At 44.9% G+C, this 24,679-nt stretch overlaps 1 protein-coding gene across 4 annotated transcripts in view; it reads left to right on the top strand.

The window, feature by feature from the left end:
• ORC3 (origin recognition complex subunit 3) overlaps positions 1-24,679 on the top strand; it is a 214,572-nt gene that overhangs the window by 38,773 nt on the left and 151,120 nt on the right. For all 4 annotated transcript variants that reach the window (XM_077487275.1, XM_077487272.1, XM_077487273.1 and 1 more), the window contains 4 exons: positions 9,422-9,519; positions 16,381-16,525; positions 19,701-19,805; positions 20,397-20,551. In XM_077487275.1, coding sequence (XP_077343401.1) covers positions 9,422-9,519; positions 16,381-16,525; positions 19,701-19,805; positions 20,397-20,551 — 503 coding nt within the window. The remainder of the gene's footprint in view (positions 1-9,421; positions 9,520-16,380; positions 16,526-19,700; positions 19,806-20,396; positions 20,552-24,679) is intronic.

Below are 24,679 nucleotides of genomic sequence, written 5' to 3'. Positions count from 1 at the left end.
TGCTTGGCTACTATTGCACCTTATCTGCAGAGGTTGTAAGCATGATCAGGAATCCTCCCTTGCAGATTCAGTCTCTGGCTCTCATGAGCCTTTAAAAATTCAGTGCAGATGCGTTGTAGGTCTCTGCCAAGTATGTGGGATCTGACAGAAACCTGTGGCACATCTGTGCATGCATGTTTGATTTTTCTATATATGCACAAATGTTTCTAGTTTTTGCTATATTGCCATTGTAGTGACCCATGGTATTGGTGCACATTTGCAGCAGACAAAAGACCAGTGACGTGTCTGCACATGCTTAAAGCTTGGGGTGCACATGCACCCTCAGTAAAATACTGCCTTCTGTAATAGGTGTGACCTGTGACCAGGATGCAACAAGTCTAACACTAACGAGTCACATGACACCGGGGAGGGAAAATGGTTAACTGGTCCCAATTTGGACATTTTCACTTAGGGGTGTACTCACTTTTGTTGCCAGCGGTTTAGACATTAATGGCTGTGTGTTGAGTTATTTTGATTAGACAGGAAATTTAAACTGTTATACAAGCTGTACACGCACTACTACATTATAGTAAAGTGTAATTTATTCAGTGTTGTCACATGAAAAGATATAATAAAATATTTACAAAAATGAACGAGTGCTGCTTCAGGTGTAGTTCAACACAGCATATTGCAAACTATGCCGTGTGCCCTGCATATGATGTTTGGTTCCCTAAATGCAAGAAAATGGGATACTAAAACAGTCTTCCATATTTCTATTGTTAGACAGGTTTGTGAAGTTACTGCCCAGAGGTCCTGAGTGTAGATAAATTGGACTTTTCTTTGCAGATACACTTTTGTTTGTTGTTTTGTACAGTGGATGGTTTGAGAACGGCTTCCATTCCGGGAGCTTGTTTGTATGTCCAACAATGATGAATGCTTGCACACAAAGTTTGTTCATTGTTTTCTGGTGGAGGGAGTCCCCCTGTCAGAACACAATCGCACAGCTGGTGAGATCGCTGCACCAACATCTTTAAGCCCACTGGGTTGAAAGAAAAAAAAACTGTGTAAACACACGTTCGCATTTTTGAAAGTTTGCAATTTAAAGGTTTGTATTTAGGGGACTTACTATATGTATTTTTCTATTTTATTGTTAACCACTTGACCACTGGGCACTTAAACACCCTTAATAACCAGACCAATTTTCAGCTTTCGGTGCTCTCGCATTTTGAATGACAATTACTCAGTCATGCAACACTGGACCTATATGAAATTTTTGTCCTTTTTTTCACACAAATAGAGCTTTCTTTTGGTGGTATTTAATCACCGCTGGGTTTTTTATTTTTTGTGCTATAAAGGAAAAAATACCGAAAATTCCGTAAAAAAATGAATTTTTCTTTGTTTCTGTTAGAAAATTTAGCAGATTAGTAATTTTTTCTTCATAAATTTTGGCCAAAATTTATACTACTACATATCATTGGTAAAAATAAGTACAAATTGGTGGATATTATTTGGTCTTTGTGAAAGTTATAGAGTCCACAAGCTATGGTGCCAATATCTGAAAATTGATCACACCTGAAGTACTGACGGCCTATTTCAATTCTTGAGACCCTAACATGCCAGAAAAGTACAAATACCCCCCAAATGACCCCTTTTTGGAAAGAAGACATTCCAAGGTATTTAGTAAGAGGCATGATGATTTTTTTGAAGTTGTCATTTTTTTCCACAATTCTTAGCAAAATCAAGATTTTTTTTACTTTTTTTTTTTTTTTCACAAAATTGTCATATTATCAGGTTATTTCTCACACACAGCATATGCATACCACAAATTACACCCCAAAACACATTCTGCTATTACTCCCGAGTATGGCGATACCACATGTGTGAGACTTTTATACAGTGTGGCCACATACAGAGGCCCAACATGCATGGAGCGCCATCAGGTGTTCTGGAGCACCCCGGCCAATTCTGACATTTCTCTCCTACATGTAAAAATCATCATTTATTTGCTAGAAAATTACATAGAACTCCAAAACATTATATATGTTTTTTTAGCAAACACCCTGGAGAATACAATGGTGGTCTTTGCAACTTTTTATCTCGCACGGTATTTGCGCAGTAATTTTTCGAATGCTTTTTTTTGGAAAAAAAAACAGTTTTGGGCTTAAAAAAAAAAAAAAACACAGTAAAGTTAGCCCAATTTTTCCATAATGTGAAAGATGAAGTTACGCTGAGTAAATAGATACCTAATATGTCACTCTTCAAAATTGCACACGGTCGTGGAATGGCGCCAAACGTCGCTACTTAAAAATCCCCATAGGCGACGATTTAATTTTTTTTTACTGGTTATATGTTTTGAGTTACAGAGGAGGTCTAGGGCTAGAATTATTGCTCTCGCTCTAACGTTCGCAGCGATACCTCACATGTGTGGTTTGAACACCGTTTTCATATGTGGGCGGGACTTACGTATGCGTTCGCTTCTGCATGCGAGCACATGGGGACAGGGGCGCTTTAAAAAAAAACATTTTTTTTATTGTCCATTTTACTTTATTTATTTTAGTTTGACATTTTTTTCCCCAAAAATAATTTTTTTGATCCCTTTTATTCCTATTACAAGGAATGTAAACATCCCTTGTAATAGGAATATGGCATGACAGGTCCTCTTTACAGTGAGATGTGGGGTCAATAAGACCCCACATCTCACCTCTAAGCTGGGAAGCCTGAAAAAAAAAAAAAAAAAGATTCTGTCTTTGATCGTATTAGCGATTCGGTAGAAGCACCGGAGGGCGGCGGGAGGGGGGGGGGATGTCTATGGCAGGGTATTGCTGGGTATCTCAGAGTATGGCTGGGTATCTCAGAGTATGGCGTTGCAGAGTATTGCATTGCAGGGTATTGGCGGGTGTTGCAGAGCATTGCAGGGTATTGGCGGGTGTTGCAGAGCATTGCAGAGTATTGGCGGGTGTTGCAGAGCATTGCAGAGTGTTGCAGGGTATTGGCGGGTGTTGCAGAGTGTTGCAGGGTATTGCAGAGTGTTGCAGGGTATTGCAGAGTGTTGCAGGGTATTGCAGAGCGTTGCAGGGTATTGCAGAGCGTTGCAGGGTATTGCAGAGCGTTGCAGGGTATTGCAGAGCGTTGCAGGGTATTGCAGAGTGTTGCAGGGTATTGCGGAGTGTTGCAAGGTGTTGCGGAGTGTTGCAGGGTATTGCGGAGTGTTGCAGGGTATTGCGGAGTGTTGCAAGGTGTTGCGGAGTGTTGCAGGGTATTGCGGAGTGTTGCGGAGTGTTGCAGGGTGTTGCGGAGTGTTGCAGGGTGTTGCAGGGCATTGCGGAGTGTTGCAGGGCATTGCGGAGTGTTGCAGGGCATTGCGGAGTGTTGCAGGGCATTGCGGAGTGTTGCAGGGCATTGCGGAGTGTTGCAGGGCATTGCGGAGTGTTGCAGGGCATTGCGGAGTGTTGCAGGGCATTGCGGAGTGTTGCAGGGCATTGTGGAGTGTTGCAGGGTAATGCAGAGTGTTGCAGGGTAATGCAGAGTAATGCAGAGTAATGGGGGTATTGCAGAGTAATGCAGAGTAATGGGGGTATTGCAGAGTAATGCAGAGTAATGCAGAGTAATGGGGGTATTGCAGAGTAATGCAGAGTAATGGGGGTATTGCAGAGTAATGCAGAGTAATGGCAGGGTATTGCAGAGTGTTGGCAGGGAATCGAGGGGTTAATTTTCGGTGAGCAGCGATGTGGGCACTGCAGATGCAGCCCACATCGCTGCTGACACCGATCTCTTCCCCCTCCGCTGTACCGATCGGTACAGAGAGGGGGAGGGAGGAACCGGCGTCATAACATGACGCCGGTTTGTTTACAAGTGATCACTCCGTCATTTGACGGAGCGATCACGTGGTAAACGGCCGCGCTGAGCGGCCGTTTACCGTGATTCGTGATACGCCGGGTCCACTGGACCCAGCGGTCACGGATGCTCTCGTGTGCGCGCCCCAGGGGGCGCGCGAGAGCAGATTTCTGGGAGGCCGTTAATTAACGGCCTCTCAGAGTTAAACAACCGCCCTGAAGCCGTTAATCGGCAATGGGCGGTTGTTAAGTGGTTAAAGAATACTCTGGTTAAGTTTGTTCCTGTTCTGATGCTTGTTAGTAAAGCTATCTATATCTACTTTCAGAATAAAGACAGATGAATTAACTAGAACAGGGTGTTTCCACAAACTTTCAAACCTTACAGTCTTCTTTTTTTTCTTTTTACAATTAACACCTGTAGGGCTGAAACAACTAATCGATTAATTGACAACTAATCAATTATGAAATTAATCGATTACTATTTTCATAATCGATTAATTGGCCAGTAACATAATGGGGTTAAAAAAAAAACTAAAATGAGCCCTTTATAGTACAAAAATATAATCACTACTGTTAATATTATGCCGTGTACACACGTATCAGACTATCCGGCGGACTGTCCGCCGGACTTTGCGAACGAGCTACCTGCCCACACACGATACTTTTGCGGCAGACTTGGGCCGTCCCGCCGGACTATCCGCCGTACTTTTGAAATGAACGGACTCTCCCACACACACGGAGGAAAGTCCACTCATTTTGAGCGTGGCTCCAGGTAGCTGGGACCAGCGAAGGAAGCGTCGCTGGCCCCGTCACCTGCTATGGAGTTAAAGGGGAATCCCTATCCTGAAAAAATGGCGTGGGGTCCCCCCCTAGGTCCATATCAGACCCTTATCCGAGCACGCTACCCGGCCGGCCAGGAAAGGGGGTGGGGACGAGCGAGCGAACCCCCCCCCCCCCCCGAGCCATACCAGGCCGCGTGCCCTCAACATGGGGGGCCTCTTCCTGACAACCCTGGCCGTTGGTTGTTGGGGTCTGCTTCCTTCGCTGGTCCCGGCTACCTGGAGCCGCGCTCAAAATGAGTGGACTTTTCTCCGGTTGGGAAAAGTCCATTCATTTCAAAAGTACGGCGGACTAGCACACACACGGCTGTATTGTCCGCCGGACTAGCACACACACGGCCGGATTGTCTGCCGAAATGCGAGTCCAGCGGACAGATTGATGTGCAGAACTACTTTCTTAGTCCGCCGGACTTTTGAGTAAAAAAAGTCCGCCGGACTTTTGAGTAAAAAAAAGTCCGCCGGAGCCCACACGCGGGCTGATTGTCCGCCGGACTTTTCCACCGGATTGTTTGATCGTGTGTACGCGGCTTTACTTTCACTGTTCTACGGTAAAAAAAGAACCCCTTCCAGTAGTGATTATCTGCTTTTTTGTACTATAAAGGGCTAATTTTAGTCTTTTTAACCCCATTATGTTACTACACGTCTTAGGCCTGGCTCACATCTATGTGTTTATTGGTGCTTTTTGCAGAAACGCACTACAGTTCATTTACATGGTTTCCTATGGGACACGTTCACATCTGTGCTTTTTTCAGCCGCTGCATATTTGGAAAGGGTCAGGGACTTTTAACGCAAAACGGTGCTTTTTTTGGTTCAATATACTAAAATGGAGAAGCTGCAGAAAAGAATGCAATGCATTTTTGCAGCAATTTGTGTTTTTTAATCTGCCCAAAAAAAAAAATGCAAAACACAAATTGCAGTAAAATCACTTGCGCAAAAATCAAAACACACAGCAAAAAGCACTGCAGAAACAGATCAAAAGCAAAAACTGCATAGGTGTGTACCGAGCCTTATTCTGGCCACACGGATCAATTTTCAGGTGAGAATATTCAGATGAAAAATCTTTGTACATTCTCTGAATGAAAGAATTTTGTTTGAAATTTTCACTTAATTTCTGAACAAAAACCACATACACTGTCTGAAAATTCCTTTGACCAAGAATTTTTCTATTATTTCCAAATTTTCCCATCACTGTGGTTGAAAATGAACGTCAATTTGACCCACTTTTTTTTTTTAAGGTTATTAACCGATTAATCGAAACAATAATCGGCCAACTAATCGATTATGAAAATAATCGTTAGTTGCAGCCCTAAACACCCGCATTGGCACCATGGTTATTGGATTAAGGCGACTGGCTTACTGGTTTGGTATACATAATGGGGTATGTTTCAGACACTCATTAGAAACGGCATAGATAATTAGCAAAATGTCTTTTACATTACAGAACAAGTCCAGTTGATTGTGATTAACCACTCTTAGGCCGCGTACACACGGGCGGACTGTTCGCCCAACCTTGTCCGCTGAACAGTGTTTGGGCGGACAGTCCGCTCGTGTGTGGGCTTTCAGCGGACAGTTTCAGCGGACAGTTGGACGGACAAAGTCTTTCGGAAATTCCGAAAAACTGTCCGCTGAAACTGTGTTTGAGCGAACAGTCCGCCCGTGTGTGGGCCTGTCCGCTGTACTTTCGAAATGAGCGGACTGTTCCCGCTCGGAAAGTCCGCCCATTTCGAGCGCGTGTACAGGTAGGCGGGGCCCGCGAAGGAGACGTCGCGGGCTCCGCCGCCTGGAATGGGCTTAAAGGGGAACCCCAACGCCGAAAAAAATCGGCGTGGGGGTTCCCCCAAAGTCCACACCAGACCCTTGTCCGAGCACGCTACCCGGCCGGCCAGGAAAGGGGGGCGAGCGAGCGCGCCCCCCCTCCTGAGCCGTACCAGGCCGCGTGCCCTCAACATGGGGGGTGCCTTGGGGAAGGGGGGGCCGCGCGGCCCCCCCCACCCCAAAGCACCTTGTCCCCATGTTGATGAGGACAAGGGCCTCTTCCCGACAACCCTGGCCGTTGGTTGTCGGGGTCTGCGGGCGGGGGGCTTATCGGAATCCGGGAGCCCCCTTTAAGAAGGGGGCCCCCGGATACCGGCCCCCCACCCTATGTGAATGAGTATGGGGTACAATGTACCCCTACCCATTCACCTGTGAAATAAAGTACAAAAAAAAACACAACACAGGGAAAAAATATTTTATTGCACAGCTCCGGGGGTCTTCCGTCTTCGGGGGTCTTCTCGCCGGACTCCTCCGCTATCTGTGTGTAGCTCTTTTACTAGCGGAGGAGTCCGGCTTTCTTCCTCCCCGCCGCCGGCCTCTTCTCCCGACTTCGGGGGTCTTGTCCCCCTCTTCGGTTCTTCTGCCGGGCCACCGCGCCTTCTTGTAGCTCTTTTACAGGCGGTGGCCCGGTCTTCTGTCGCCGCTGCCTTCCGTTCTTCTGTCGCCGCCTTCGGTTCTTCTGCCGGGCCACCGCGCCTTCTTGTAGCTCTTTTACAGGCGGTGGCCCGGTCTTCTGTCGCTGCTGTCGTCGCCGCCGCCGCCTTCCGTTCTTGTTCTTCTTCTTGTTCTTCTTCTTCTTCTCCAGGCGATGTTGACACGTCGCTCCCTCCGGCCGGAATGCCAGAGCCGCGCTGTGCGGTCACTTATATAGTGACAATGGGGCGGTGTCACATGGTATATGTCACATGGGTTGGTCACATGGGTTGATGTCACATGGGGACTATGACATCGTAAGGGGGCGGGGTCACCATGTGACCAACCCATGTGACATATACCATGTGACCCCGCCCCATTGTCACTATATAAGTGACCGCACAGCGCGGCTCTGGCATTCCGGCCGGAGAGCTCGTCGAGTCAACATCTCCAGGAGAAGAAGAAGAAGAACAAGAAGAAGAACAAGAACGGAAGGCGGCGGCGGCGGCGGCGGCGACGACAGCGGCGACAGAAGACCGGGCCACCGCCTGTAAAAGAGCTACAAGAAGGCGCGGTGGCCCGGCAGAAGAACCGAAGGCGGCGACAGAAGAACGGAAGGCAGCGGCGACAGAAGACCGGGCCACCGCCTGTAAAAGAGCTACAAGAAGGCGCGGTGGCCCGGCAGAAGAACCGAAGAGGGGGACAAGACCCCCGAAGTCGGGAGAAGAGGCCGGCGGCGGGGAGGAAGAAAGCCGGACTCCTCCGCTAGTAAAAGAGCTACACACAGATAGCGGAGGAGTCCGGCGAGAAGACCCCCGAAGACGGAAGACCCCCGGAGCTGTGCAATAAAATATTTTTTCCCTGTGTTGTGTTTTTTTTTGTACTTTATTTCACAGGTGAATGGGTAGGGGTACATTGTACCCCATACTCATTCACATAGGGTGGGGGGCCGGTATCCGGGGGCCCCCTTCTTAAAGGGGGCTCCCGGATTCCGATAAGCCCCCCGCCCGCAGACCCCGACAACCAACGGCCAGGGTTGTCGGGAAGAGGCCCTTGTCCTCATCAACATGGGGACAAGGTGCTTTGGGGTGGGGGGGGCCGCGCGGCCCCCCCTTCCCCAAGGCACCCCCCATGTTGAGGGCACGCGGCCTGGTACGGCTCAGGAGGGGGGGCGCGCTCGCTCGCCCCCCTTTCCTGGCCGGCCGGGTAGCGTGCTCGGACAAGGGTCTGGTGTGGACTTTGGGGGAACCCCCACGCCGATTTTTTTCGGCGTTGGGGTTCCCCTTTAAGCCCATTCCAGGCGGCGGAGCCCGCGAAGTCTCCTTCGCGGGCCCCGCCTACCTGTACACGCGCTCGAAATGGGCGGATTTGCCTCCTCCTTACGTGGGCGAGTCCGTTCATTTCAAAAGTTGAGCGAACTGTTTGCCCAACCTTGTTCGTCAAACAGTCCGCTCGTGTGTGGGCAAGTCCGCTCATGCAAATTTTGAGCGGACTGTTTGCCGAAACTGTTTGACGAACAAGGTTGGGCAAACAGTCCGCGCGTGTGTACGCGGCCTTAGGGTTATACCTGCTTTAACTGTTTCCTTTTACCTGCATACTGCATTATCTCCGGAGATGGGCTACATCCCCTGATTAGTGTACAGTGAATGTAATGCTCTTCTTTACACTTGCCCCTAAGCCCGGATCCAGAGATCTTTGTTCTTCAAGTTGCTGAGCCAGCTCCCTTCACTATCACAACTGTCCTTCATTTTGCAGCCAGTCAGAATTTGTTTCAGAACTAGTTTCAGCCCCACAATGACTTTAAAGATCTCTTCAAAAACTGGTTAACTGCTGGTTAGATCACAAGGGATGAAAGTGGACCAGTTAAAGCTAATTTCAAAAAGACTTTACATAGTTTGTTTGGTCACCATTTTGGGTCCAATTTCAGCCCAAATGTTTGGTTGAATTTGCTCCTGAAACGGACCAGAAGACGCACAGGACTCTTGAGACATTTTGCACCGGAGCCGCTACGGAGATGTGTAAACTGGCTTGATAGAGAGCCGGTCAAAATCTCCTGACATGCGAATTGGATGCAGGGAAATCCGCATCCAATTCGCAATATTGTGAACCCAGCCTAACCGTACTTGGCTATGTAACATAGATACATAGTATTTAACATTTGTGTTTATGTATGCATGCAAAAAGCTTTTGTATACTTCTTGTTTTTAAATTGGCATGCACATATTTTCTTGTAATGTACCATATTGTTGGCTTTACTACATATCTAAATGTAATATGTCTCTTATGTGAGTACTACATTTAATTGCATCTTTGTACTTCCAGCTGACTATTTTAATGAAGGTCTTAAGGATCCAGAAGATGGCAGGAAGCGTTTTGAGAGCTGCCAGTTGCTATGGCAGCAGATGAAATTACAGACAGAGGTCAGTGGAATTCATTATTACTTAAAGTGTATTAGGTGTGCTCTTGATAAACCCTTGACTTATTTTTTTAGACCTTTTGGAAAGTGTGATAAAAGCTTTCTCTTGTAAGAGTATGAAAAGCAGCATACTTTGTCAGTGTTCAGAAACCACACTAGAATGTTTAGTAATTTTTCTGAAATGTAGTGGTAAATTCGACAGGTAAAAGATGCAGGAACTGTCTTTTTTTTTTTTTTTTTTTTATATTTAAATAAATGCAAAGATTGATTAAACACCATAATGCCGCGTACACACGTAGCCGACTATCCGACGGACTTAGTCTGGCGGACTTCCCGCCAGACTGTCCGTCGGACTTTCCGAACGGGCTACTTGCCCACACACGGCACTTTTTCAGCGGACTAATACGGCGTACTAAGTCCGCCAGACTATCCGCCGTACTTTTGAAATGAACGGACTCGCCCACACACGCGGAGAAAAGTCCGCTCATTTCGAGCGCGTCTCCAGGTAGGCGGGGCCCGCGAAGGAGACGTCGCTGGCCCCGCCACTTGGTATGGACTTAAAAGGGAACCCCAACGCCGAAAAAAATCAGCGTGGGGGTCCCCCCCAGGTACACATCAGACCCTTGTCCGAGCACACTACCCGGCCGGCCAGGAAAGGGGGGGACGAGCGAGCGCCCCCTCTCCTGAGCTGTACCAGGCCGCATGCCCTCAACATGGGGGGTGCCTTGAGGAAGGGGGGGCCGCACGGCCCCCCCCACCCCAAAGCACCTTGTCCCCATGTTGATGAGGACAAGGGCCTCTTCCCGACAACCCTGGCCGTTGGTTGTCGGGGTCTTATTGGAATCCGGGAGCCCCCTTTAATAAGGGGGCCCCCGGATACTGGCCCCCCACCCTATGTGAATGAGTATGGGGTACAATGTACCCCTACCCATTCACCTGTGAAAAAAGTACAAAAAAAAAACAAAACACAGGGTAAAAATAGTTTATTGCACAGCTCTGGGGGTCTTCCGTCTTCGGGGGGTCTTCTCGTCGGACTCCTCCGCTATCTTCTTCTAGCTCTTTTGCTAGCGGAGGAGCCCGGCCTTCTTCCTCGCCGCCGCCCTTCTTCCGACTTCGGGGGTCTTGTCCCCCTCTTTGGTTCTTCTGCCGTGCCACCGCGCCTTCTTATAGCTCTTTTACAGGCGGTGGCCCGGTCTTCTGTCGCCGCCGCCGCCTTCTGTTCTTCTCTTCTTCTCAGATCTTGACTCGTCGCTCCATCTGCTCACAATGGCTCCGGCGCGGCGACTTATATAGGGACATCACCGGATGATGTCCCCGCCTATTATGATGTCACAGTCCCAGCATCCTCTGGGACTGTGACACCATAATGGGCGGGGACATCATCCGGTGATGTCCCTATATAAGTCTCGCCGCGCGTCGCGCCGGAGCCATTGTGAGCGGAGGGAGCGACGAGTCAAGATCTGAGAAGAACAGAAGGCGGCAGCGGCGACAGAAGACCGGGCCACCGCCTGTAAAAGAGCTATGAGAAGGCGCGATGGCCCGGCAGAAGAACCGAAGAGGGGGACAAGACCCCCGAAGTCAGAAGAAGGGCGGCGGCGAGGAAGAAAGCTGGGCTCCTCCGCTAGCAAAAGAGCTAGAAGAAGATAGCGGAGGAGTCCGGCGAGAAGACCACCCAAAGACGGAAGACCCCCGGAGCTGTGCAATAAACAATTTTTACCCTGTGTTGTGTTTTTTTTTGTACTTTTTTCACAGGTGAATGGGTAGGGGTACATTGTACCCCATACTCATTCACATAGGGTGGGGGCCGGTATCCGGGGGCCCCCTTCTTAAAGGGGGCTCCCGGATTCCGATAAGCCCCTCGCCCGCAGACCCTGACAACCAACGGCCAGGGTTGTCGGGAAGAGGCCCTTGTCCTCATCAACATGGGGACAAGGTGCTTTGAGTTGGGGGGGCCAAGCGGTCCCCCCTTCCCCCAAGGCACCCCGCCTGTTGAGGGCACGCGGCCTGGTACGGCTCAGGAGAGGGGGGCTCGCTAGTCTCCCCCTTTCCTGGCCGGCCGGGTAGCGTGCTCAGACACGGGTCTGATGTGAACCTGGGGGGGACCCCACGCTGATTTTTTTCGGCGTTGGGGTTCCCCTTTAAGTCCATACCAGGTGGCGGGGCCAGCAATGTCCTTCGCGGCCCCCGCCTACCTGGAGACCCGCTTGAAATGAGCGGACTTTTCTCCGGGAGGGAAAAGTCCGTTCATTTCAAAAGTACGGCGGACTGGCACACACACGGCCGGATTGTCCGCCAAAATGCAAGTCCGGCGGGAAGATTGGAGTGCAAAACTATTTTCTAAGTCCGCTGTACTTTCGGGTCAAAAAAGTATGCCGGAGGCTACACGCGGAGGGATTGTCTGGCGGACTTCAGTTTGCCGGACTTTTGCACCCGATTGTTTGATCGTGTGTGCGCGGCATAAGAATACATCTTTTTTGCTGTGGTCAAACTGCACTCAAATGAAAAATGTTCTGTTTTTTGTTTTACTGCTCTGTACTCAATGCTCTAATACTGATCTTTACTCAGCTTTGTGTAATGTCCCATAGGCAACAATTCATCTAATTTCAGATCAGTAAAATACTGTGCAACAGGTCTTGGCATGTTGGGCAACAAGCTTCATTTTTTTTTGTGTGTATGGTCATTTTAAATATAATTGTAAAGGCTACAAACTTAGTGTGTACCAAGCATAACACTTCAAACTGTTTTCTGTTAAAAATGTTTTTGGTCTTTTAATATATTTTCAGTTAGGGCCTTTGTTTTCATGTCCTAGTGTGAGGGGGAAAAAAGATTAAAAATCTAATATATACACCATTGCTTCTATACCATATATTTTCCCTAAAACAAGCAAACTTGGTAAATCTTGGCATTCATAGAATTACAGCTCATATACTAGTTGCAGGGTACTCTTAGCTGTACCATGCACAAAGAATTTCCAGCTAGCAGGATAAAAAGGAGTTTAAAATGAAGAATCTTAACAATGTCCTGGTTGCAGCAGATTTCAGTCCATGAGCAAAGTGATCAATTGGCTTTCATAACTTGACAGGTCTTTTTCTTGATGGTACATGAGAGCTGCCTCAATGTGTTGGCCTTCCCATTTTCTCTGGTATCAAGGTTAACAGAGGCCATCTGACCAATAAAGCATTTGAGGAGGGTTGCTGGGATATCACCACATTTATGACCAGATCCCAGATAGTTTTCTATAGGTATTCATATCTCTGAATGACCTGCCTTTTACAGTTGGCTAACATGCATATTATTGTCCAGCATGAAATTAGCTTCAAAATGCATATACATATGTTCCGTCTCATATGCCCAATTCGCCTAGGAGAGGAATTGGGCTGGCTCTGCTTCCGGTACTTCTAGGTTTATGATGTTTGCGCTTAAAGTGCTACAAATGAACTGAGAAGCCCTCAAAAAGAATTTCAATCAACTTTCACAGGGTGTGCCTGCCCCACGCACCAACCTAGGGACGACACCTAAAAATGCCGATATACGTCCTGACTTTGAAGAGGAATATAATTGTTATGGCAGCAGCTAGCTGCCATAACCCCCGGTATCCTCCTCTTCAGGCGGTGGTCCGCTTTCAGATAAAAGTGGTCTCTGCGCCGGATTCGCCACAAGATCACTTTTATTGGCACCGGGAGTGGCCTCCCCGCCGCGCTCTGGTGCCCTCCGCCACCGGAGCTGTCAGCAGCGGTGGAAGCGAGCAGATGTTGTGCCTTCCTTGGCATGGAGATGGGTGAGGGGAAGATGGCCCCCACCTGTCTCCATACCATTGCAGGGCGGAAGGGACGTCAAAACATCACTTCCACCCATAGCTCTTAAAGGGCCATTTAAAAAAAAAAATTTATTTAAATGACAATATTTTTATTTTATTTTTATTTTTTTTATTGAGTTTTAGTGTAAATATGACATCTGAGGTCTTTTTGACCCCAGATCTCATATTTAAGAGGTCCTGTCATGCTTTTTTCTATTACAAGGGATGTTTACATTCCTTGTAATAGGAATAAAAGTGACACTTTTATTTTTACACTGTTCTTTAAAAAAAAAAAAAAAAGGGGTAAAATAAATAATAAATAATTTTTTTTTAAACGCACCCGTCCCGCCGAACTCGCGTGCAGAAGTGAACGCATACGCTAGTAGTGCCTGCATATGAAAATGGTGTTCAAACCACACATGTGAAGTATCGCCTTCATCTGTAACTCAAAAAATGCAACCTATAGAATTTTTTTAATCGTTACCTATGGAGATTTTTAAGGGTAAATGTTTGTCTCCATTCCACGAGCAGGAGCAATTTTGAAGCGTGACATGTTGGGTATCAATTTACTCGGTGTCACATTATCTTTCACAATATAAAAAAAAAATGGGCTAGCTTGTCTTATTTTTTAATTAAAAAAAGTGTATTTTTTCCAAAAAAAGTGTGCAGAGTGGCATATCGTATGGTAATATCGTGGGGGGGGGGGGAGCGCAATTTGGCAGGATTGCCCTGGGCTTTGGATGGCCTTGTGCCACCACTGTGTTTGGGGTTCTAAGTAATTTTCGAGCAAAAAGTAATGTTTTTAACTTGTAAACAACAAATCTCAAAAAGGGGCCCAGTCCTTAAGTGGTTAAATTAGATTTGTTTTTATGTATTTTTTTTTTTTACTCATAGGAAGGGGTGAACTGAGATTCTACCTCAATTCACCATTGAACTCTGTCTCCTCTTAGTGGATCTGTACTGCAATATACAACTAAAGGAAGTACAAAAAGGAAGCTTAGGGGTTCTAATCAACTAATAGAAATGACCCTACTCTATGCTCCTAAATTCAGTCTATTACTTCCATTCTTGTTGCACTTTAAAAGGGTCCTGACTGCAATAAAATACTGACTCCTGGCCACTGATAACTAAGAGAGCAACTTGAAATAAAACCCCTCCTCACAAACCAAAATAACATGTCTAAATGTGATAATGATAATGAAAAGTGCTGTAACCACCACATGGCAAATGGTGACTCTGCTTGTCTACAACATCTATTTATAGATACATTTCAACAGCGCCATCTAGTGAGTTTTAAATAGAATGTTTTTGCCTTCACACTGATGGGGAAGATAAATCCCTCACTCACCATTTTCAGTCTTACTCATTCTATATTTGTACCACTTATATTGCCTTCTAAATGTCTCTATTGTAGAAATGATTCCTATGAGTCACCATTTATGGGTTTACGCACATCTGTTACCAAATCACTATATAGATAATTTGCAGATGCTAACAAGAACTATTCTCCCACAAAAGGTAGGTAGGTAAAACCTTCATTTATTCCCTGTGGGTCATGTGTTCTTACCCCAAAGATCCATTTGGCTTCTGTTGGGTTTTCAGACAGAAATGTGAATTTGGGTAACGGGCACAAGAGGGTGGATTTTTCCTCTTGAGCATCTGATAAGAAAGTTCTGGCACGGCTAACCGTTGTATATTGCATGAACTGGAGGAGAAGGGAGGGGGAAGTTCACTGCAGCTGTGTCTCTGGTTCAACACAAAAAAGACAGTGACAAATACACTGTAATGGCTGTACACACACAGCCCATCATGCACCCAGTATGCATGACCATTACACTCAGTACTGGCAGACATGCCTTTGTCAATAAACTTTGGCAGGCATGCTTTTCTTGGTATACAGCTTACATTTTCCATGTGTAAAATATTTCATTATTGATGATGGATGGCATCTAGGTTTGTACATCCTTTGGGCTTGTATTTATGACTTTGAGGAACTCTATTCTTTCATTTTCCTATCTTTTGGACTATCTTACATATGTCCATGTATTTTATGTTCCATCTTTTTTCATATGGATCAGTATGTCATTTACTCCTTTCTTCCCACTTGTACTTATACCATTCTCAAGCATTTCCTTATTACTGGTAATGCATATTTTTGGGATATTTTGTATATCTGTTGTACATGTCTAGTGGATACCTACTGTACCAACTCAAATCTTATTTTCTATATTCTTATTTTGCTTTTGAGTTTTCATAAAGAAACATTGCAATTAAAAAACATTAACAAATGTGGTCAACAGAAAATCGCCCTTTTTTTTTATTTTAATATATAATTTTCATAAATTTTTTTCTAATTTCTTTAAAAAAGTATACAATTTAAGTATGACATCAAAAGAAAGTACCATCTGTCCCCGAAAAAACAATATCAGGATTAGCTAGGTTGACTGCAAAACAAAGCAGCAATTGTAAGAGATCACATGTTAAAAACCAGAAAAAAAGCCCTGTGACTCAAGGGGGTTTGCATAGATTAAAGGCGTTCTATGCATTAAGATAAAAAGCCTTCTGTGTGTAGAAGCCCCCCGCAGTCCCTCTCTTTCCAACGATTTCCACGAGTCACTCAACCGCCCCGGAACACTCCTCCTGATTGGCTGAGACGCAGCAGTGATGCCATTGGCTCCCACTGCTGTCAAAGTCAGCCAATCACGAGAGAGAGGGGGCAGGCCCGAATGGCAGCTGTGTGTCTGAATGGACACAGAGTTGCAGCTCGGCTCGGGTGTCCCCATAGCAAGCTGCTTGGTGTGGGGGGGCACTCAACAGGAGTGAGGGGCCAGAACACCAAAGAGGGACTCGAGAAGAGGAGGATCCGGGCTACTCTGTGCAAAACCACTGCACATAGGAGGTAAGTATAACATGTTTGTTATTTAAAAAAAAAAAAAGATACTTTACAATCACTTCAAAGGTCCTGGAACTCAGGTGGTTACATTTATTTTTAACTCATGGAATCTAATAGCAGATAAACATCTTCTCTGGCCTAGAAAGGTAATCGATTTTATATTTAATTTCATCCAGCAACTGCAAGAAGAACTCAACAGAAAACTTTTTGACAACTTAATATCTTTTCTGAAGAAGTCACACTTAGATTTTCACGATAAAAGAAATGGTTGGAGTTGTAGAGTGAGATCTAGTGAAATCCCCACTGCTGCTCTTCTACTAGGTAGGTTACGCTTAAGTTATTCCTATTATTAATTCCAGAGTTAATTTGAAGGTGTTATGTTCTGTGTCATTTTAGAAAAAGAATTAAGGATTTGATTAATTTATTGAGTAAAGTTTTGAAGGCATGCCTATTTTCATCAGAAGCTTATTTTCCGGATGAGTATTTATGAAATCATAATGTTTTATGTTGTTGTAATGTAGGTAGTGCATAATCCTGTATGCTTTTGTCTTTTTATTTTATATCTCTCTCTCCTTTTTCTATTATCGATATCACTAAATAAATGTCCCTCCAGTCTGTGACAATGGGCCTTATTCAATAAAAACATAGCATTTACCGTATATACTCGAGTATAAGCCGAGATTTTCAGCCTCTTTTTTGAGGCTGAAAGTGCCCCCCTCGGCTTATACTCGAGTCATCGCTGTCTGCCCGCTCGATCAGCGTGTCGAGCAGACAGACAGCGGCCATTCTGATTCAAAAGCCGCGCCTCCGGCTCCGCCTTCGCCTGTGATAGGCGGAACACTGAATTTCCCAGCAGCCTGTGTTCCGCCTATCACGGGCATCCGCTCATCCTCGTACTACGGACGAGGATGATACGACGTCCGTGATAGGCGGAACACAGGCTGCTGGGAAATTCAGTGTTCCGCCTATCACAGGCGAAGGAGGAGGCGCGGCTTTTGAATTTTACAATGGCCGCCGAAGAGGGCACGGGACGGAGGCAAGGCAAGGCAAGGCAAGGCAAGGCACGGCACCGCACGGGACGGGACGGAGGCAAGGCAAGGCAAGGCACGACACGACGGCAAGGCACGGCACGGGACGGAACGGAGGCAAGGAGGCAAGGCACGGGACGGAGGCTCGGGACAAAGGTAGGCTGGACACACACACACACACACACACACACACACACACACACACACACACACACACACACACACACACACACACGGATACACACACACACAGGGATGGGTGGATGGATGGAGACACACACAGGGATGGGTGGATGGATGGAGACACACACAGGGATGGATGGATGGAGACACACACACACAGGGATGGATGGATGGATGGATGGATGGAGACACACACACACACAGGGATGGATGGATGGATGGACACACACACAGGGATGGATGGACGGACACACAGGGATGGACGGACACACAGGGATGGACGGACACACAGGGATGGACGGACACACACACAGGGATGGACAGGCATGTCTCACCCTCGGCTTATACACGAGTCAATAAGTTTGCCAGTTTTTTTGGGGGTAAATTGGGGGCCTCGGCTTATATTCGGGTCGGCCTATACTCGAGTATATACGGTACTTTGGTTGCTAAGGTGTTTGGATTTTGCCAAAGTTATTTCACCTACTTAATAAATACAGCCACATTTCTGTGTTACTTAACCACTTGCCGACCGCTGCACGGTACCAAGAATATGTAGAAGAATACATATCGGCCTAAACTGAGGAAATAATTTGTTTGTTTTTTTAAATATATTTTTTGGCGATATTTATTATAGCAAAAAGTAAAAAATATTGCCTTTTTTTCAAAATTGTCGCTATTTTTTTGTTTTTAACACAAAAAATAAAAACCACAGAAGTGATCAAATAGCACCAAAAGAAATCTCTATTTGTGGGGAAAAAAAGGATGTCAATTTTGTTTTGGTCCAATGTCGCATGGCTGTGCAGTTAAAGTGACACAGTGCTGAATCATCGTAAAAAGTTCTCTGGTCAGGAAGGGGGTAAAATGTTACAGGGCTGAAGCTGTTAAATGCAAAATTTTACATTTCATAAAAACTGTGCTTCTGACATGGGAAATAGAACAATATTGTCAGCACATTGTATTCTGTTATGCTGCTTTTTCTAAGTGAGCTTAAAGCAATCTTAAATGAGGTTCAATCCACTGAGTTTAACAAAGTTTTTATTGATGTCTTAAGAAAAAAGGGCATGCTTATAAACTGAAAATGATACCTTTCCTAAGGGATTTGTGTCTTAAATACTAAACCTGGATTTTAAGCAGATATTTATCAGCCTCTATCAACCTCACAGCAGTGCCGAGACTGAGAAAGGCAGGGGCAGTATTAGGAGCCAAAAAGGCTCTGCTGCATATACATTTTCTAACAGGAGAGAACATAGTGAACAGAGCTACTACTTCATTGTCTGCCGTTGGGGAGGGGACATCACTGTATTCTTTAACTAAGAGAAAGAGGCATCCCTACTCAAGGTTGTGCTGGCTAGTGAAACAAGAGGTTGTACAGAATTTTAGCAGATAATGCAGTTCACATATGTGTATATCAACTATTTAGCTGATTTGCCTCAAGTTAGAAAAACAACTACACATACAAAAACAAAGAAAAATCCCACTTCCACACTTTTTTTAATCCATGCTAATGCACATGCTGAAAACATACACTTATTTGTGTTTTTGTGCTTTTTAAACATGTATTTTTTTAATTTCGTTATATAAATTTAAATACACAGATGACTTAGAAATGTAGAAAAAAATGCATGGTACGTGCATTTTCCATTTATTTGTGTGGATCTGCTTATTGTGCATAAACATCTTTTTTTTTTTTTTTTCTTTTTTTTTTTAATACATATAAGTGCTGTAGTACACGTAGCAACCAATAGGATTTCTATATAATATACACATTCAGACTGTAACATTTTAATGTTTTAGTTCAGGAAAATTGACAAATTTGAATGGTACTTAAGGCATGCTATAGTTTATGCAATTTATTTCTTTCCACGGGTTGCAGGAAAGAAAAACACTTGATTCCCCCATCAACATAGTGAGTCACTGAGCTATTGTGTTCTGGCGGCAGGGGGGAGCGTTCCCTTTCGAGAGAACACAGTGATTATTGCTAGCAGTTATAGCCAGCCTGCCCATAGATGGTTCGAATGTCGGTCTGTCCCTGCTTTACTGGCCAAGATTTAAACCAGCTTTGGATGGCTTCATACTGAAGTAATGACCATTTATGTTAAATAGTTAGATGGTTAGTCTGGTTGAAAAAAGACACAAATCCATCCAATACACTTCCTACTGTGAAGTGTGTGTGCGTTTTAATTTAATCCAAGGTACAAAAACTTCATATTGTGATGGGAAGATGTATTGTTTTGTATAATTCTTAGAAAAATGTAGTAACCTTGTGTAATCTTTTTCTTTCCCAGGTGTCAATGTCACCGACCATGAACTTACTTTTGAAAGCCTCTCAGAGATTCTTAATGATCAGGTTACTCCATTTGTGGTCTTACTGCAAGCCAAGGAATGTACAGGTATGAATACTGGTTGATCTTTGTGTGATTGAGGTAGAGTCTACAAGTGCCTGAAATGTATTCCAGTGAAAAGATACATTTTGGTGTTACCAGTACAAAAATTTTGAACTTTAGAATGTAATTTTGGAGTATATACACCACACTAAGCCTAGGTTCATGCTAAATGTGGGTCTGAAATCATGCGAGTTCAGATATCTTTCAGCAGCATTTAAGTCTGACTTTGGGCGCGTTTTGAGAAACATCTGTGCGTGTTAATGCACAGATGTCTCCCCCCAAAGTTGCCAAAAGTAGCGTAGGAACTACTTTTGAGAATTGGTGCGGCACTGCAAAGTCGGTGTCGCACTGATTCAGACAGTGCCATTGTCGGCAATAGGCTCTGGTTTGGCATGCAATTTGAAGTGTCCAATTGGCCCGGTGTGGACAGGGACTTAATAGCATTTTAAATTTTGTGGCAGTCCTATATATAGAAGCATAGATGTCAGTGGTATAGATACTAAACTACCAGGATCTTTTTTTTTAAATTATTATTTAAACAATTCTGTACTTACATCACTTTATTGATATAAGCCTTCATCTAGAGTTTTCCTTTAGGAATCAAGCAGCTGCTTCAGAAACTGCTCTCACAGCTCATGGGATGCAGTGCAGACTTGGACCTTGATGAAGAAGAAGACCATGCAACAGTTTCACAGAGGAAAATGAACTGCTCTATGGCCTCTCTGTGTGGCTGGTATCAAAAAGCCACAAAGGTAATACACCAAAGGGGATCCCCTCACTTGAGTGTCAAAAAAGAGAATTATGCACAATACAGATGATTTGGCTGCTCTAAAAATATTATTTTTCTAGCACCAATTTGATGTGAAGTTTACCTTGGAAGTTGCCATTCCTTTTATTTCCTATACTGTAATATTATTGCTGTAATTATTTGCTGTTGTTTCCTGAGATTAACCACTTGCAGACCGGACCATTTTGCTGGTCAAAAACCAGACCACTTTTTGCGATTCGGCACTGCGTCGCTTTAACTGACAATTGCGCGGTCGTGCGACGTGGCTCCCAAACAAAATTGACGTCCTTTTTTTCCCACAAATAGAGCTTTCGTTTGGTGGTATTTGATCACCCCTGCGGTTTTTATTTTTTGCGCTATAAACAAAAATAGAGCGACAATTTTGAAAAAAACGCATTATTTTTTACTTTTTGTTATAATAAATATCCCCCAAAAATATATAAAAAAAGATTTTTTTCCCTCAGTTTAGGCCGATACGTATTCTTCTACATATTTTTGGTTAAAAAAATCACAATAAGCGATTATTGATTGGTTTGCGCAAAAGTTATAGCGTTTACAAAATAGGGATAGTTTTATAGCATTTTTATTAATAATTTTTTATTATTTTTTTTTTACTAGTAATGGCGGCGATCAGCGATTTTTATTGTGACTGCGACATTGTGGGGGACCCATCGGACATTTTTGACACATTTTTGGGACCATTGTCATTTATACAGTAATCACTGCTATATAAATGCAGTGATTCCTGTGTAAATGACACTGGCAGTGAAGGGGTTAACCAGTGGGTGGCAGTGTAGGGGTTAAGTGTTCCTAGGGGTGTGTTACTAACTGTGGGGGGGTTGGGCTTTCATTTAGTGAACACTGATCTCTGCTCCAATCACATGGAGCAGAGATCAGCGTCACTAGTTGCTAGGCAGAATGGAGAAATGCTGTTTACTCGGCATTTCCTCCATTCGGCCGCTCCGTGAGACGATCGCGGGGATGCCCACGGCGATCGAGTCCGCGGGTCCCGCGACCGGACTCACGGGGGTCCCGACCAGCGCGGGAGCGCGCCGGCGGCGGCGCGCTCCCGATGGCAGGGCGGCATTGAATATTGGACGTACCTGTACGCCAATATGCCTGCCCGTGCCATTCTGTCGACGTACATCGTCGTGCGCTGGTCGGGAAGTGGTTAAAGAGGAGTTCCAGGTAATTATATAATATATACAAAGCTTTTGTTCCGTTAGGTTTTCATTTAGAAAGCATGGAATATATATGTAAATAATGCAGGTATATATGCCCAAACTTTATTGTTCTGTTATGCTCACTTAGTCTTCCACAGAAAACTGAGTAGACTAAAAGTAGCAGTGCCAACACTGGGAGCCAGTTAATACTGGCACACTACTGTTATCTAAAATGTTTCAGTCTGAGGGCTGGGGGTTATGTGTAGACCCGCTAGCAGAAGGGGATGGGAAAATGTTTGCAGCTTTTCCTTAGATATGGTAGCTTCAGCATTTTTATTTTTTATTTTTTTTTAGGCTTTTTTCCTTTTATTCCTACTCGGTAATTCTGGTAGTTACACACTTCCAGTATTCCCACTCCTTCCTCGTCCTTCATCTCTGTTATATACGGAGGAGCAGTTGCTTTGCAGTTCACGGGATTAAGTGCCTTTTTTTCATAGACCACGTTGTTGTGCTTTTTTATTTTATTTTTTTAATCAGTAAAGAATTTTTATTGAGATTTCCATATAAATAAAAATTAAAGGCAGCTGGTTCTGGTATATAACAATCAGGTATAGCAGTAAAACATTTATATACTAATCTCAATCAAAGTAATGGACAATAGTCATACAAATGATCAAATAAAGCATACGTAAACAGTATAGTAACATCTGTTTACCCCATTGGGTTCTAACTGTAAACAGGCACTAACTAATATAATGACAACATTCTCATGGACTATTGAAGAAATTAAAAAAAGAGACAGCTCTGAAACCTTGATATTACTCCTGGAGTAATACTGAAATATAAAAAAAGCTGCGCCAACAAAAAACGATATATACTAACTATCCCAAAAAAAATATAAAAAATGATAAAAGATTATCAATATCACATTCCATATAAATTCAATGAAAAAAATATATAACAAAAATTGTGATTTATCCGCTAAAGAGGAAAGAACAAACAAAGTTCATAAGGAGTCCTCAGTTGCAATCCATTTAAGAACACCACGGTGATTCCACTCAAAGACTGCACACAGGTGCCCGTCACCAAGAAGTGATTGCGCTTACCAGATGGAAGCTTAATCAAATCCTTGTATGCAAATCATCAGTATCCTCCTCCTTAGAACTTGTATTCATAGATCAGCTAACCACAATGAAAGGCAGTGTTCCCATAAATATATGTCTCGTTCAGCGATCCCAAATAATGCTATCAATGGCTTCTTGATGTCATCAAGAAGCCATTGATAGCATTATTTGGGATCGCTGAACAAGACATATATTTATGGGAACTGAAATGTGTTTAAAATGTCAGGAGGGTCTGTAATAGAGTTCCCAGCATCCGAGAGCAGTTCGGAGACCACCATCAAGTGTCGGAAGTCTGCAACTAGATTGGCCAACAGCATAACATTCTTGTCCCCAGACTCAAACAGCCTCCTGGCCTGAAGAGCGGCTTCTGCATGAGTGAGGTGAAGTTCCAGGTCTCTACGGACCTGTGGCAAAATTGAGTAATTGTCTCCAATAGGGGAGGACACAAATTCAAAAGCTGCATCAGACTCAGCCCGCAAACCCGCCTTCACTTGGTCAAATGCACGGCGCAGCTTCTGTGTCTCCATGGAGTAGTCCGGGAAGAAGAGAAGCTTGGCATTGTGGTACGTCAGTTCTCCCTCTCGCCTGGTGGCCCATAGAGCTTCGTCCCGGTCCCTGAAATTCAGCATGCGGAAAATTAATGTCCGCAGACGAGCTCCGGGCGGCCCGGAAGCAGGGGGCACCCGGTGCGCCCCCTCCACAGTGTAATAAGGGGAAAATTGCGCTTCCGGTAGTAGGGACCGCAGTAACTCCTCCACGAACAATCGGATTCTTCCCCTCCACACCTTCCGGCAGACCCACGAGGCGGAGGTTATTCCTCCTATTCCTGTTCTCGGCGTCGTCCACCTTATACTCCAGGGCGCGGACCCAAGTTTGAAGGGCCAGTCCTGTGTTCAACCTCCGTCACCCGAGACCGCAGCTTATCCAGGTCCTGCCCGATAAGCCCAACATCCAGCTGCACTGCCTCAATCTTATTGGTGAGAGCCGCCAGGCAGGTGGCGATCGCCGCCATCACTTCTTGGAAGCCAATCTGCGTCTCATCTGCCGGGCCCTCCATCTCCGTCTGCGAGGCCATGTGATGCAGACGCCTCGAGGGAGCCGCCGCGCGCGGGTCCTCTGGCGAGCCGGGATTCTCAGTAATCAGCGGGAAATGGAGTCTCTTGCCCCTGTGTCTCGTTTTAGAGGACATCTGCTTCAAGTTAGGTAGTTGTATGGCCCAGAGTCAGTCAGGAATCAGGATAAAAACAGGATAGCCAGCAGAGCTCTAAATCTTGCTGCCTCCTAGATCGCCATCTTGGCCACACTTCTTCATTAGTATTTTTCTTCATCACAGATACATTATAAAACAAACATGGAAAACGGAAAAAAAAAATATTTCCATACAACAAAACAACAAAAACACATTACATTCCAAACACATTAATATATAAGAAAAAAAAAAAAAAACCCTCCCACCAGCGCCATTTTCCCCTCCTCTCTCTTTACTCCCCCCCTCTCCGTCCATAAGTTCCCCTCACCATTAATTCTTTCTTAAGTCATCATACCGTTATTATTCTATAACTGGTAAATGATCTATTCACCCCCTATGCTTCCATCTAGTTTTAAAATAAATGGTGCCAATCCTGGTAACAACCCCCCCCCCCCCCCTCGGATTTTTACCTATTTTGTTACATTACAGGCTTTAGTTCAATGTTTTTTTCTTTTTTTTTTTATCTGAATTATGTGATGGATCAGAACACAATAGTCTAAGTTGGTGAAGTAAAATTAGAAAAATATAAACCTAAAACTATTTTTCAGAAATAAAAA

The sequence above is a fragment of the Lithobates pipiens genome, unplaced genomic scaffold (genome assembly GCF_037356315.1).
Source record: "Lithobates pipiens isolate NorthernLeopardFrog02 unplaced genomic scaffold, aLitPip1_a1.2 Scaffold_18, whole genome shotgun sequence".
Lineage (NCBI taxonomy): Eukaryota > Metazoa > Chordata > Amphibia > Anura > Ranidae > Lithobates > Lithobates pipiens.
The sequence above is the reverse complement of the archived record's forward strand: the minus strand, read 5'-3'. Positions and strand labels throughout refer to the sequence as shown.